At 32.1% G+C, this 14506-nt stretch overlaps 2 protein-coding genes across 3 annotated transcripts; both read right to left on the bottom strand.

Annotated features, from left to right (window-relative positions):
- Positions 1 to 978: 978 nt before the first annotated feature.
- On the bottom strand, positions 979 to 3669 carry LOC113006181. 2 transcript variants are annotated; one of them, XM_039454361.1, is made up of 3 exons: positions 3339 to 3381; positions 2735 to 3178; positions 979 to 2633 (listed from the first exon to the last, which is right to left on the bottom strand). In XM_039454361.1, the coding sequence occupies exons 2-3, from the start codon at positions 2862 to 2864 to the stop codon at positions 2350 to 2352; spliced, it is 414 nt and encodes a 137-aa protein (XP_039310295.1). In that variant the 5' UTR covers positions 2865 to 3178; positions 3339 to 3381; the 3' UTR covers positions 979 to 2349. The 2 variants fall into 2 exon arrangements, with proteins under 2 accessions (XP_039310295.1, XP_039310294.1); XM_039454360.1 differs by having other exon boundaries at positions 2735 to 3669.
- LOC105200988 (zinc finger MYM-type protein 1-like) lies at positions 2884 to 8100 on the bottom strand. Its single transcript, XM_039454468.1, has 2 exons — positions 5990 to 8100; positions 2884 to 3178 (listed from the first exon to the last, which is right to left on the bottom strand). The coding sequence occupies exons 1-2, from the start codon at positions 8098 to 8100 to the stop codon at positions 2884 to 2886; spliced, it is 2406 nt and encodes an 801-aa protein (XP_039310402.1).
- Between the last annotated feature and the right edge of the window lie 6406 nt (positions 8101 to 14506).

Here is a 14506-nt window from a genome sequence, read left to right as displayed (position 1 = left end):
GAACTGATGAAGTTTAACAATAAAGTCCCACATAATTTTCTTATCGTCAATAGTCATAAGAATTTTTTTGTCTCCAAGAGTGTTTTGGACCAATTTAATGGCATGACACAGATCGAGAAAAACAAAACATTGCTCAGAGGTAGCTGGATTTATAAAATATGGCTTGAAATTAGGCCCGTATTGAAAATTAGCACCCAAAGCAGTACACATGCTGAGATTTGATGATGCGCCATCCATCGTTATCGAGTATACTTTGCACTTGTAATCTTCTAATGCTTGCAATGCCTGGGTGAGTAAATTTGCTCGTTCACTGCCATTTAACGATTTTATTAAAAAATACCCAATTGGTACTTTCCAGTTGTCATTTAAGGATACTGCCATAAACATTAGCGCGTTTTTTGCTGTAGGCACTTGTCGTTGTCATTGTCACATTCGTCGGTGGTTCCGTAATCGATACCACCATGAAATCTATCTTTATCGTAGATGCACTGCTCACGAATAGCCATTTCGTCTATGACTAGATTAACGATAACCGGTTTTGGTCCTTCCGCTCGTAGTGCTATGGCATTTAATGCTTCTTTCGTGAAACCCGGGCCTCCATCAACGACTCGGTACCAATTTCGGATGGTAGAAGGGTTTGGCAGCAGGTTGTCCCACATTTTTCTTACGTAACCGTAAGCTTTTGGTGAATAGAAATGTAATGTGAGTGCGAAACTGCGAAGTTCAGGTGAGTAACGTCTATTGCCTTTCAGTTTTCTGTTTAACATGTGTTTCACCTTCTCAGGCATCATGGCCTATGAAAGAAAAAAAATTACTGCACATTTGTTTTGATTGGTATCAATAAAAAGAAAAAAATGTAGCACAAATATCATTTTACAATTTCTGTAAAAAGTTGATTTTTGTTTTTGCATGCTATAATATTCAATAAAATTCTGAATAAATTGTATAGACAATAAAATTATAAACAACTTATAATTCTTTTTTGTATATGTTAATAGTAATTTCAAAATTATGTTTTTCAAATTTAGTTTTCTCACCTGTTATTTAATACAGCTGACGAGATGTGTTCATATGCAGTGCAATATGACAAACGGCAATGAGTACCACGCGAATATAATAGGACTTATCCAATTGTAAATCAAAATATAAATATTTTGAATTTCAATTGCATTAACGTCATTGTGTGAACAACCCTTTAAAGTTTGCGCGAAATATTAGTAGAAAACATTAAGTGACCAGAGACAGTTTATCCCATTTTATTTCATTGTCGGTATTTTAGCACGATGTTACTTGTCTCTGTGGCTAATTCATGACCAAAGGAATTTAATTATTTAATATAAATCTATTTTAAACGTTTCGGTTCAAATCTGGACACTCTTAAGAAAAATTAAAATTACAATTTTAAAATTTATGTTGCTTCTTCTCTCTCGTTCGATGACAGCGAATTTTAACACTTCAGTTTTTTTAAGTTTATACTTAGGAATATCAAAATATAAAAGAGATATTTTTCAACTTCAGAAGGTGGACTACATTTGAAGCAGCTTTAACAAGATTAAACCTCAAGCAATCTGCGCAAACTGCGGGTCTGATTAGATTTTGAACCAATTTTGATGCCTGATAGCTCATTCTCTTCATAAAATGATCCATAAATGTAAATATAAAAAAAATATTTTCATAAATAAACAGTAAATAATAAAAAAGTCCGAAAAGTTACTTTGTTTGTCTCATCTTTCTTTATATCTGAAAATATTTGCTCAATCTTTAAAAAATTATCATAGCACAGTCTTATCAGTCCTATAAATAAATGACAAATAAAATTTGCACTAAACATAAGTTTTTCATTTTTTTTAGAACAGTTAAATGTTATTTTATTATGTTCACGATCATTACGAAACCCTATTTGCATACTTGTATATGACTTGTATATGACTTTTTTTATTTACATTATCACCTTAAGAAGAAAATGTGTTATCAGACATGAAAGTCAGTTCATTGGTCAAACCTTCATTAGCTGCGTTCGGCATTCCAAATCAGAGACATCCGTTTGCTCTTTTACCTAAAAGATCTATACGTATACGTGATAAATACTATAAATTTTCGAGGTGGAAGAGCAAACGGATGCCTCTGATTTATAATGCTGAACGCAGCTATTGACAATACGAGCAAACTGGGGCTCTATTCTTGAAAACATGCAAATAACTTACGTATACGAAAGTGACGAAATAGCCAATGGAAGAATACAATCGAATAATTTCATTGATTATTCTGTTACTTTCGTAAACGAAAGTTATTCGCATGTTTTCAAGAATAGAGTCCCAGATTCAACCTTTGTCGTTATTTCGATAGATACTATACCATTAAAGCGTCACCACCTTCCTCTGATATTAATGCTTCTTTACGCAAATGCGTTACCATTTCTTCTAAAGTGGTAATGCGTTTACACAGCTCTCGATTTTTTTTCTGCAGATTGTGGATCAAATTACGTTTTTTATTATGGATTTTGTTCACCATAGCAATGACTCTTCGAGTCCTTTTCGGTGTTGAGAAATCGGAGCTTACAATGTCTGATATGAACCGAGGTTCTGCAAATCTCCGTTTCTTCGGAGGAGTATGCAGCTGTTCATTCTCGTGACCTGTTATTAATAAATCAACATGGATTACGTTCAACTAAAGCTATAACAACTCCTTTCAGTATTTAGTACCCTCAAGAAAAATAGTTTAGTTTTAAATTTACGTGTCTCATCCATCACATTCTTGGATGTTGAAAATTCCAGTTCTCCTACATTTGAAACTGATGTGAAATCTGGAGGAACATCAATAGAAGGCACTAATCCTATAAAACAATATGAATAATGTTGAACCATAGCTGTAACAATTCTGTTGTCAGTATTTACTACCCTCAATAAAAAAAATTTGTATGTTTTCAATCTTACGTGTCTCGTCCATTATAATCTCAGATGACTGGAACTGCAATTCGGCAGCTGGAGGATTTGGCACATTAACGGAAGGCACTGCTCCTGGTTTCAATAACCACTTTCTGCTACACAGTCCTATGCTATTTTTATAATCACTTGGTACAAAGTGATCGGAGCAAATGTGTATATGTATCACATTGTCCTTGTCAGATAATTTGCAGGCATGTAACCACTGTGCCCGAATGCTCACCTCTTTTGGAAATCTACAAATAATTATTATTTATTCCATCATGCTGTTAACTGCTTGATAATCCAATCATGTGTTACAGTAAATCTAGTGTAATAATGCTATGCAAATAAGTTGAATTAGAGAAAATAAGTATAACGTTTTATAAATACACATTTTACATGTAAGATATTTACTTGTGCATTGCAAAATTTCCATCCTTTGCTGCCCTTTTCTGAACAAAAAACAAATTCGCACCATTGTAAATTTTTTCTTTGGTTTGTCTCACTTGGGACGCTTATAATATGCGTTGTTTACCGTCGCACACACGCACAAATCACGAAAACAGGTTATGTGAAAATCGCGCCTAATGGTGTTTTAAAAAATGTAACCGCATGCGCACAAATCAGCTGGGCCGTTCGCGAGAGAGAGGCTATTATACGTCTGCACCGTAATGTTTGGGCTGACGGTCAACACTCTTCTAGCAATATAGGAGTATTACATATATGATCCGAACGCACGGTTGGGCGGGCCAATCCGTGCGTTCGGTCGGCTGGCCCGGAGTGGGAGCGTTGCCGAATGCCACGGGCAGCGCGCGTGCTGCCGCGTGATCGCGACGGCAGGTTAGCTCGGTGCGCGCACGTGGCGTTCTGCCGGTGTATTGCTCGGGTGGACGGAGTGGAGTGGCCGTGCGCGCGAGGTGGAGGGGCGTTTTGTTACAAGTAGTTATTGCATAACATTTTATTACATAGTAGTATCTCTGTGAAAAGTTATCAACCATGCCCTATTATACCCTGTGACGTCATTATGTCCCAGATTCCTCTGTACTGTCGTGAGCTAAAAGGTTGCAACACATTTTCTTCGGTGGTATTTGGAATGTAGACTTGCTCATCAAACGGCAAATGTAATTGGTTCTTACCTATGGAGTCAACCAATTACGTTCGCCGATTGATGAGCAAGTCTACATTCCAAAAACCATCAAAGAAAATGTGTTGCAATCTTTTAGTTCACGACTGTACAGTTCGTGCCAGGCATGCCTGGGGTCCGATTCTAGGATCCATGTTTTGTTTTTAGTTATTTTTATGTTCATGACTATTATAACCGGATGCTGCGTCGGCGATCATGAGTGTATCGTAGTGTTAGTAAATTATGTTTTGACAGCCGGCCGATGTAACTCAGTTTTGCTCGGTGAAATCTCTGAAATATTTCAAAGTTTAATTGAAAGGAAGCGGATCGAAGCCTTTGATATATCAGATAAGTTGTAGTTTTAAAAATAAAAAGTGCTATTATTTGGCAATAAGAAAATATACTTTGTGAGATGTTTTTTTCACGATTACAGGTAATAAGTTTTACGGTAAACAGTTTTTTGAGTTGGCCTTTTTTTCTAAGATAATTTATATGAAAAGACAGTTACATACCAAATTTTAGATTTCTATATGGAGACATGACCAAGATAGAGCAATAAAATCGATTTTTTTTACATTTTCACGATTTTCTTAGTAACAAATTAAACAAAATTTTGGAAAAATTCTGTTAAAATCAATTACACTTGGACAATAATAAGAATATTTTTTACATTTGTTTTCGATGCGAATTTCAATTATGAAAAGATAAAAATGACTTTTAAACATTTTATCTACCCTGATTTCGTTGACTTACCATCTTGAAAAAATTACATGTAATTTCTGTTGCTAACTTCTAAAAAATATTTTTTTTTTAGATTTTTTCAAAAAGTCACAATTAAAAAAATTAAAATAACATTTTTTGTTAATTTTTTTAAAAAAATGAGCAGGTAAATCGTTTTTATCAACTATTTAACGTTTTGTTTGTCTATAAAATTTTATATTGAAATGTTTTGTTGATCATAAGTTAAAAGTCAGTGATAGCTAAATAATTTTTCAATTTTTATAATTTCATAACATAAGGTTTTTAATTCATAAACATGAAATTACACTTAGACATTAATAATATTACACTTGGGTATTAATTTAATATTACACTTAGACATTAATGAAAATGTTCTTTTTACTTTTTTATTCGGTGCGAATTTTGATTATAAAAAAATGAAAATAACTTTTAAACATTTCTTCCACCCTGATTTTGTTGATGGACCGCCTTTCAAAAATTACATATGAATACTGTTACTCAGTGGCGGAACTAGAAAGGAACGGGCTCGTGTGCAAAATAATTTACGGGCCCTATAGAAATAATAAAATTCGTTTTGTTTTATAATTATAGTGTTTATATAATAGTCAACTTATCTTTCAAACAATAATAATAGACTATTAGTAACATAAACAATAGTAAGTAAAAATAAAATAAAATTTTCAATAAAAATAAACATGTTCTATCATAAAAATAAACGAATAGGAATCAATTTTTATAAGAATATCAAAATAAACTAAATATTTACAGTAAACATAAACGCGCAATATAATGTAATATTTAAAAATTTACTTTTCGCGCTTTAGCACTAGCGAATTGTTTAATAATTTTTTTCAAATCGAGATTTCTTGCTATTTCATTTTCAATAGACAATATTGCAAGATTTGACAAGCGTCGTTGTAACATAGAATTTCTTAAGTAATTTTTTATTATTTTTAACTTTGAGAAAGACCTCTCTGCACTCGCAACTGATACGGGTATTGTTAAAAATAATATAAAAGCCGTGCAAACTTCTCTATAAGAGCAGGATAACATATCATAGTCTACAATCGCTTTTTTCGCTAAATCGTATATGTTATTGCCATGAAAATGATTTTGAAACGCGTTTCTAAATATTAATAGCTCTTTAGAAAATGAATCTGACAAATCATTAGGATATTGTAATGCAAGTATATCTGCTAACTTTACCAATTCATCATCAGAATAATTTTCTAAAGTAGATGGAAAAATTGGTTTAAAATTTTCCACTATATTATTCAGTCCTTCGAATCTGCGTTTTAGTTGAGCAATTATTACATCTATTGTTGAATAAAAAACAGTAGTTTTAAAATTGCTTTCTGGGTTTGCCAGTCTTTCATCGTGGGACAACTCATCAAATTGCTTTTTTACTTTACTTATCCTTTTCTTTTCAAAAGTAGGATTTATACCCCACGTATTTGCTAAAAGAGTCGCGTCATCAATTATTATATTAAAATTATTGCGGAGAAATATCATTTGTTCGTAAGCAGATTTTAAAAGTGTGGAAGCTCTTCCAATGTCTATATTTTTGTTTTGTAAGGCATTAGAAACAATATTGGTAATACTTAAAATTTTTGACTCTAAAACTACTAAAATAACAGTCTCAAATTTTTCTAATTTTTTTTTCAGTTCTTGAGCTTCGTTTTGCTCCATTGTTTTTTTACTTGTAAGCGATATTTTGGTTAACGCCCGCAAGATTTCGGCATAATGAAATCGTAAACTATGCAAAGTATCATAACGGGATGACCACCTTGTGGGACATAATCGTTTTAGTGAATGCTTTTTATTCTCAAACATTGAAATAATAGTTGCCCATCTACTAATGCTGTGCCCAAAATAAACATAAACGCTTTCTAATAAATCATAAAAGTTTCTTATATCTTTTGAAGATTTTACTGCATCATTAATCACCAAATTCAAGTTATGAGCAGCGCAATGAACATAAACTGCATTTAGTTGTCTTCGCAAGATTTTTGCCTGTAAGCCATTATAAATACCACTCATATTAGCAGCTCCGTCATATCCTTGAGCACGCAATTTCATTATGTCTAATGTATTATCCTCAAAATAATTTAATAATTGTGCTTCCAAATCTTCTGCAGTTTGTCCATCAGCTTCCTTGAATCCTAAGAAAAATTCTCTTATCATGAGATCACTTGTTTTAGCATCGTTATCATCTGTAATAAGCTCTACGAAACGAATTGTAAAACTGATTTGATCAATTTTAGAAATATCTTGTGTAGTATCTATTATAATAGACAAAAATGGAGATTTATTAATTTTATTAACTAATTCAGTCTTTACTTCTTTGGCTAAGATGTCTATCAGTTCATTTTGTATTACAGGACTTAAATATTTCACGGTGCCTTTATCTTTTGACAACAACTCCTTTAAAATAGGATCATATATAGAAAGTAGTTTAATAATATTTAAAAAATTTCCTGAATTTCCAGATTGTACATCAAAGGATTCTTTATGACCTCTAAATGCTAAATTATTTTGTGCTAAAGTTAAAGTAACATTGATTATTCTATGTAAAACGTTTTCCCAGTACGTCATTTTAAATTTTAATTCTTTATCTAAATCCATATCAATATTCTTATCAAGTTTCCACTTCTTATATATTTGACAGGCAACTACATGATTATTTGAAGATTCGTGTCGCGAAATACTTTGGGAAATATGACGCCAATCATTGTATCCGTTTATCCAAGCATCTTTGATGTTATGAATTTCTCTTTTTCCAAAAATCCAACAGGGCTCACAATATGCCATATTTAATCCAATTGAATAGCATAGCCAATTTCTTCTATAGGTAATTCCGGATTTAGACTTTTGTATATAATACGAAGAATTAAAACTTCGCCCTTCTGCATTTTTTGGAAATATTCCAAGTGGTTGACACGGACCATATTTGACTATATATTTTTTATCGTTATCTGTCAGAACTTCCTTGAAATTGATCTTGTCTGTTCTCTCTAAATTGTGTATTTGAATTGACACTTGATTTTGTTCTTGAGAGTGAGTTTTATTTTGTTGATCAGTTTCCATTAGTATTGCATGTTCCTTATTACTTTCGGTTGTTAAATCATTATTTATATTGCTCAGAATATCTGTTTGACTGATATGACTAATGCTTTGTATTGGTTCTTGTAAAGGTGGATTATTGGTTTTAGAAAAGAAACTGGTAAGCTTCGGCAATTTTTTCTTCTTATGTTCTTCTTCTAGTTTCTGTTTTCGTTTAGCAAATCCAGATAAATGCTTGTATTTATTCATTCTTAGGACTGTTGTTAAATATAGGTTCATGAATAGAGCTATGATAGAAGTTGTGTTCTAAATCCAGTAACTTGTTTAACACTATAATATATTAAAATATTAATATAATTATAATTTTATCTTATTAGTAATTAAATTAGATATTTACGTGCTGTTCCATTAATTTTTAAATTAATACTTTATTTACTTTATACTTTATCCATAAACAAACAGTGATTGAGCGAGTCGCGAGTTTAAACGTGATTGCGCGTGTAGTGTCATGTACAGAAGAAGGCTAGTGTTCCTAGAAGTAGAGAGTCTGGACATCGTTCTACGTGATTGGATGCACGTGACTGTACGTCTAAAATGGCAGCACCAATACAGAATCCTGTTTAATCCTCTTTAGCTAATGCAACAACAGCATACAACCCGTACGACGGATACAGTGCACACAATGATAAACGTATACACACATAAAGCTCACGTACATACACTGACGTATTCATCGCTCACATTTTAGGGGGAGATGTCCAGACTCTCTAGGGACTTTTAGGGACTCTAAAGAAGGCTAAACTCACTAGATTAATAAAGTACCGCAATTCATAAGACTCAATCCGTTTGTTTTCTGTTCCTGAACTCTCTAAATAAGTGTACACTTAAAATGAAATAGATAGATGTTTCAAAGTTAGCAAAAGCAAGAAGGAACGTTCCAGTGCAGTCTAGTGCAGGAACAGAAAACAAACCTAATGTATAAGGATTTGGAGCCAAAATGGCGTCGGAAAGTGTAAAGAGTGCACACTTTCATAATGTATGTATCTACACATTAAGTACAATTATTTACCGTGAGATGCGTTAGATTTGTTGTGTTATTGTTATACTCTGAGAAATAAAACGATATTAAACGTTTAAAAACATGCCTAAATTCGAATAAATTAAAAGCTTTAGACTTTATTGAAATATTTTTAAATAATTGTTGTACAGACTTTGTGCCATCTTGCCACAATATTGTTTTTAAACTTATCAAAACATTTATTATAGCACGCATCTATTTTATCTTAAAAAAAAAAATATTAATATTAACGCATATAGAATACGCATATATAATATTAACGCATATTGAACACATATATTAGTAAAAGCGTTGCAATAAAATCATATGTGAATAAGAACCATTGTAAATAAAATTAATTTATATAATTTATGATTTTCTTTCTTATTTAAATACATTTATACACATATGCACGTTTTAAATGTGCCGCATGTTGGAGCCAAAATGGCGGTACTTTATAAATCTAATGACTTTAAAGAAGGCTGGAAACGCGCGCTAACGGCTCTAACAATAGGTTCCCCGCTAGATCGGCGGAATGACACAGTATAGACGTCCTTTAGAAGACGCGGACAATTTTTATAGAACGCTGGCTCTATATAAGTCTACGAGTTTTTTTTACGAATTTTGCGGGCCCCATTATAGCCCCGGGCCCGTGTGCACCGCACCCACTGCACCCCCGGTATTTACGCCACTGCTGTTACTGAAATCTTGTGCCTTTAAGCCTCTAAACACTAGTCTGCCGTCCTCAACAGAAGAAAAGACCTATAATTGTAAAAAATGCAATTATTATTAGAGTTACCTATTTTATTAAAAATTAATTCAAACTTTTATAGAAAATTAACATACGTTATAGAGACAAGTCATCAATCTGGCGTAGATCTTCTAAATTGGCACCTCCTTATTTCTCGGAAACTAAACATTGCACCATATTAATACTAATAAAAACCTGATCTACTGAGATAATTTGCTTAGATGAATCTAACTTAATTTAACTTTTATATACACTAAAAGAAAAACGGTTTTGCTAAAGCATCTAAAATTAGATACAGTTCTGAAAATAATTTTGTTGGATCATCAAAATAATTATGTATAAAACAGTCAAGCTAATTGCTAAAATATCGAAATTTTTTGCAGCATTGTTCATTATGCTTGAACATCATTCATAATTTTTTCAATGGTCCAACAAAATTATTTTCAGATCTGTATGCTGCTAAATTTTCAGACACTTCAGCAAAAAAAAAATAGAATTTAAATACTTCAGCAAAGATTGAACATTATTTATGACTGTAAATTCCAGCCTAAGGAATACTATTAAAAAACAACGCCGTATTGGTGACTTTCCTCTATATAAGAGATAATCTTCGTCAAGGATAATTCCAGGACATTCCAGATAAAAATCTAGGTTTTTTCAGGTCAATTAATTATCATTACTTAATTAATTTTTATTTATTTGCGCAATAGTACATGTTTTGTATTCAAGTTACAATTTTATATGACGGATGAATTAAAACACAAAATTTGGAACAATATTATTTATTGTTTTATAATATCCAATAATATCAAACGAACAATACAACCAATCAATATAATGAACAATATAACCAAGCGAACAATATAACTAAACAATACAATAATAATAAACTAATAATAAACAATACAATCAATTTAAACAATAATTTTAACCGCTCGTGAGCTCAACAAGTTGGGTGCAACATTAAGACGGCGGAACTGTGGAGAAGAAAACTTTTCGAACTTGGTCCAGACAGATTAAAAGATCACCGAAAACAGAATAGAGGCCCAAGAAAGACGATTCCCCGCCCAAATAGTAAACGTTGTTACGGAAAATCCGTTTTGTGCAACAGAACATATAATTCTGGAAATCGGTATTGACATATTGAAACAAACTGTTATCCGACAACTAAAGTCTGCTGGTTTAGTTTTGTGTCGTCCGACCAAAAAATGTATCCTGAATGAATGCCAGTCTTGAAATTTCAGGATATTTCCAGGAGTTTTTCAGGATACATTTAAATTCCAGAACAATTTCAGGATTCAAGAATCGCTGAACATCGTGACTAAATAGCAGTCCTGTGGAAGTAATGATTACTTGTAATTGTGATTACAGACGATTACTTTGGCCTAAATCTAACGCGATTACAAGTTATCGATTAAAGTATTGCAATTACTTTGAAAAAGATCCCAAGAAATCATATGTAATCGTAAGTAATCATTTTCCCAAAAATACGATTGAAAACGATTGAATACGATTAAATGCGATTGAATGCGATTGAATGCGATTACAACGTATGCAGTGATGCACCGTAATCGTTGTTGAAGGCTACGTCTAGCAGAGTGAAGTTGGAACTCATAGTTGGAAGTGAAACGTTTTCTATAAAAAGTTTTCTATAAAAGCAATTATATTCTATGTAATATGTGTAAAATTAATAATTATACATATATTATTAATACATATTTAATTAATAATTAACAATCGCATTTATTCGCACTCAATCATATTCAATTATTTTTAATCATATTTCAGGGAAAACGACTACTTACGGTTACATACAATTTCTTGCAATTTTTTTCAGTAATCATGATATTTTAATCGATAATTTGTAATCGTAATCGTATTCGCGTCAGGCTTAGACCAAAGTAATCGTAATTGTAATGTAATTGTAATAGTATTTTACCAGGTTTGCTAAGCAGTTAATAGGCAATCCGTTATTATCGATAACCCGCTGTAGCCTCGTTCTCATCGACCGTAATAGATTCCGGCATATAGGCTGGTCTCTAAGGCGGTTCCATACGTCGTTCATGTGCTGGATCAACGCGTCTCATGTTCTGTGCTGTCCTGATCTCTATTCTCTGACTATAATGCCCCACAAATTTTCAATCGGGTTTAGATCAGGAGATTTGCGAGGCCAATTTACTTTCTCTACCTCAGGATGACCATTGAACCAATCCCGTGTCACATCGGCAATGTGCACAGCACTGTTGTCATGCACAAATGTGATACTGGGATATTGGTCCGCCGGAAATCTCACTCGCGCACTGGGGAGCATGACATTCTCCAAAATGTTGATATATTCTGAAGCTCTTATGCGTGCCGTGGTCTGATGGAGTTCCATTACTCCTGCAGCACTCACGTTTCCCCAAAAACTGCACGAAATTCTGCCACTATGATGCTCTTGGATAACATACTGTGGCTGAAGTCGTGCGCTTTTGGGTCTCCACACACGTCCTCAGCAGAAAAAAAGACTTATATACCAAAATTGTGAAAAACGCAATTATTATTAAAATTACCTATTGTTTTAAAAATAAATTTAAATCTTGACAAAGAGGAACATACCTTTTCATCCGACTAAATCCATTTGTCCCACTCTTCCTGAGGCTAAGTGGCGATTGGCAAATGCCAATCGTTCTTGGCGATACCCTTCACTCAAGACACATTTTTTGGTCGGACGACATGAAACTAAACTAGTAGACTTCAATCGTCGGATAACAGTTTGTTTCAGTATGTCAATTCCGATTTCTGGAATTACATGTTCTGCTGTACAAAACGGATTTTTCGTAACAGCGTTTACTATTTGTGCGCCTTGTTCCGGGGTTGTCTTTCTTGAGCCTCTGTTCTGTTTTCGATGATCTTTTAATCCGTCTGGACCAAGTTTGCGAAATTTTCTTCTCCACAGTTCCGCCATTTTAATGTTGTACCCAACTTGTTGAGCTACTTCACGAGCGGTTAATCCTTGTTGAAACAAACCCACCATACTTCCACGCGTGCCTTTGCTATAATTTGCAAAAGGATGACGTTCTTGTGCCATTTTGACAATGCAAGAAGAAACAGATATCATAAAACAATTGCTGTTCACAATGAAGTGGCTTAACAAATTGAGTGTAATATTAAAACGGTGGAACTGCATTATAAAAAAATAAATAATACTGTTTCAAATTTGTTTTAATTAATCCGTCATTAAAATTCTAACTTGAATACAAAACCTAAATTATTGCGCAAATAAATAAAAATTAATTGAGTAATGAAACTTAATTTACCTGAAAAAACCTAGATTTTTATCTGGAATGTCCTGAAATTATTTTTAACGAAGATTGTCTCTTATATAGAGGAAAATCACCAATACCAGCGTTGTTTTATAATAGTATTCTTTAGGCTGGAATTTACAGTCGTAAATAATGTTCAATCATTGCTGAAATATTTAAATTCTATTTTTTTTTTGCTGAAGTGTCTAAAAATTTAGCTGCATACAGATCTAAAAATAATTTTGTTCGACCATTAAAAAAATTATGAATGATGTTCAAGCATAATGAACAATGCTGTAAAAAATTTTGATATTTTAGCAATTAGCTTGACTGTCCTATACATAATTATTTTGATGATCCAACAAAATTATTTTCAGAACTGTATCTAATTTTAGATGTTTTAGCAAAACCGTTTTTTTTTTAGTGTATATAAAAGTTAAATTAAGTTAGATTTATCTAAGCAAATCATCTCAGTAGATCAGATTTTTATTAGTATTAATATGGTGCAATGTTTAGTTTCCGAGAAATAAGGAGGTGCTAATTTAGAAGATCTATCCCAGATTGATGACTTGTCTCTATAACGTATGTTAATTTTCTATAAAAATTTGAATTAATTTTTAATAAAATAGATAACTCTAATAATAATTGCATTTTTTACAATTATAGGTCTTTTCTTCTGTTGAGGACGGCAGACTAGTGTTTGGAGGCTTAAAGGCACAAGATTTCAGTAACAGTATTCACATGTAATTTTTGTAAGGCAGTCCATCAACAAAATCAGGGTAGAAAAAATGTTTAAAAGTTATTTTCATTTTTTTATAATCAAAATTCGCACCGAATAAAAAAGTAAAAAAAACATTTTCATTAATGTCTAAGTGTAATATTAAATTAATACCGAAGTGTAATATTATTAATGTCTAAGTGTAATTTCGTATTTATGAATTAAAAACTTTATATTATGAAATTATAAAAATTGAAAAATAATTTAGCTGTCACTGACTTTTAACTTATGATCAACAAAACATTTCAATATGGAATTTTATAGACAAACAAAACGTTAAAGAGTTGATAAAAACAATTTACCGGCTTATTTTTTGAAAAAAATTAACAAAAAAAGTTATTTTAATTTTTTTAATTGTGACTTTTTGAAAAAATCTGAAAAAAAATATTTTTTAGAAGTTGGAAACAGAGATTACACGTAATTTTTTCAAGGTGGTAAGTCAACGAAATCAGGGTGGATAAAATGTTTAAAAGTTATTTTCATCTTTTCATAATTGAAATTCGCATCGAAAATAAATGTAAAAAATATTTTTGTTATTGTCCAAATGTAATTGATTTTTCAGAATTTTTCCAAAATTTTGTTTAATTTGTTACTAAGAAAATCGTGAAAATGTAAAAAAAATCGATTTTATCATTCTATCTTGATCACGTCTCCATATAGAAATCTAAAATTTGGTATGTCAGCGTCTTTTCATATAAATTATCTTAGAAGAAAGGGCCAACTCAAAAAATCATGGGGGCATTTTCATCATACTTATTTGGCTAGGCCCTTTGTGGAGAATTATG

Source organism: Solenopsis invicta, chromosome 10 (assembly GCF_016802725.1).
Source record: "Solenopsis invicta isolate M01_SB chromosome 10, UNIL_Sinv_3.0, whole genome shotgun sequence".
NCBI classification, from domain to species: Eukaryota; Metazoa; Arthropoda; class Insecta; order Hymenoptera; family Formicidae; genus Solenopsis; species Solenopsis invicta.
The sequence above is the reverse complement of the archived record's forward strand: the minus strand, read 5'-3'. Positions and strand labels throughout refer to the sequence as shown.

Excerpts from the sequence above, each read along its gene's own strand:
- LOC113006181 (XM_039454360.1), bottom strand. The coding sequence starts at position 2,864 with ATGGTTCAACATTATTCATATTGTTTTATAGGATTAGTGCCTTCTATT. Across the intron at positions 2,634-2,734 it reads GAATGTGATGGATGAGACAC|GTCACGAGAATGAACAGCTG; the intron begins GTAAATTTAAAA and ends TATTAATAACAG.
- LOC105200988 (XM_039454468.1), bottom strand. The coding sequence starts at position 8,100 with ATGAATAAATACAAGCATTTATCTGGATTTGCTAAACGAAAACAGAAA. Across the intron at positions 3,179-5,989 it reads TCTGATGATGAATTGGTAAA|ATTTCCAAAAGAGGTGAGCA; the intron begins GTTAGCAGATAT and ends AATTATTTGTAG.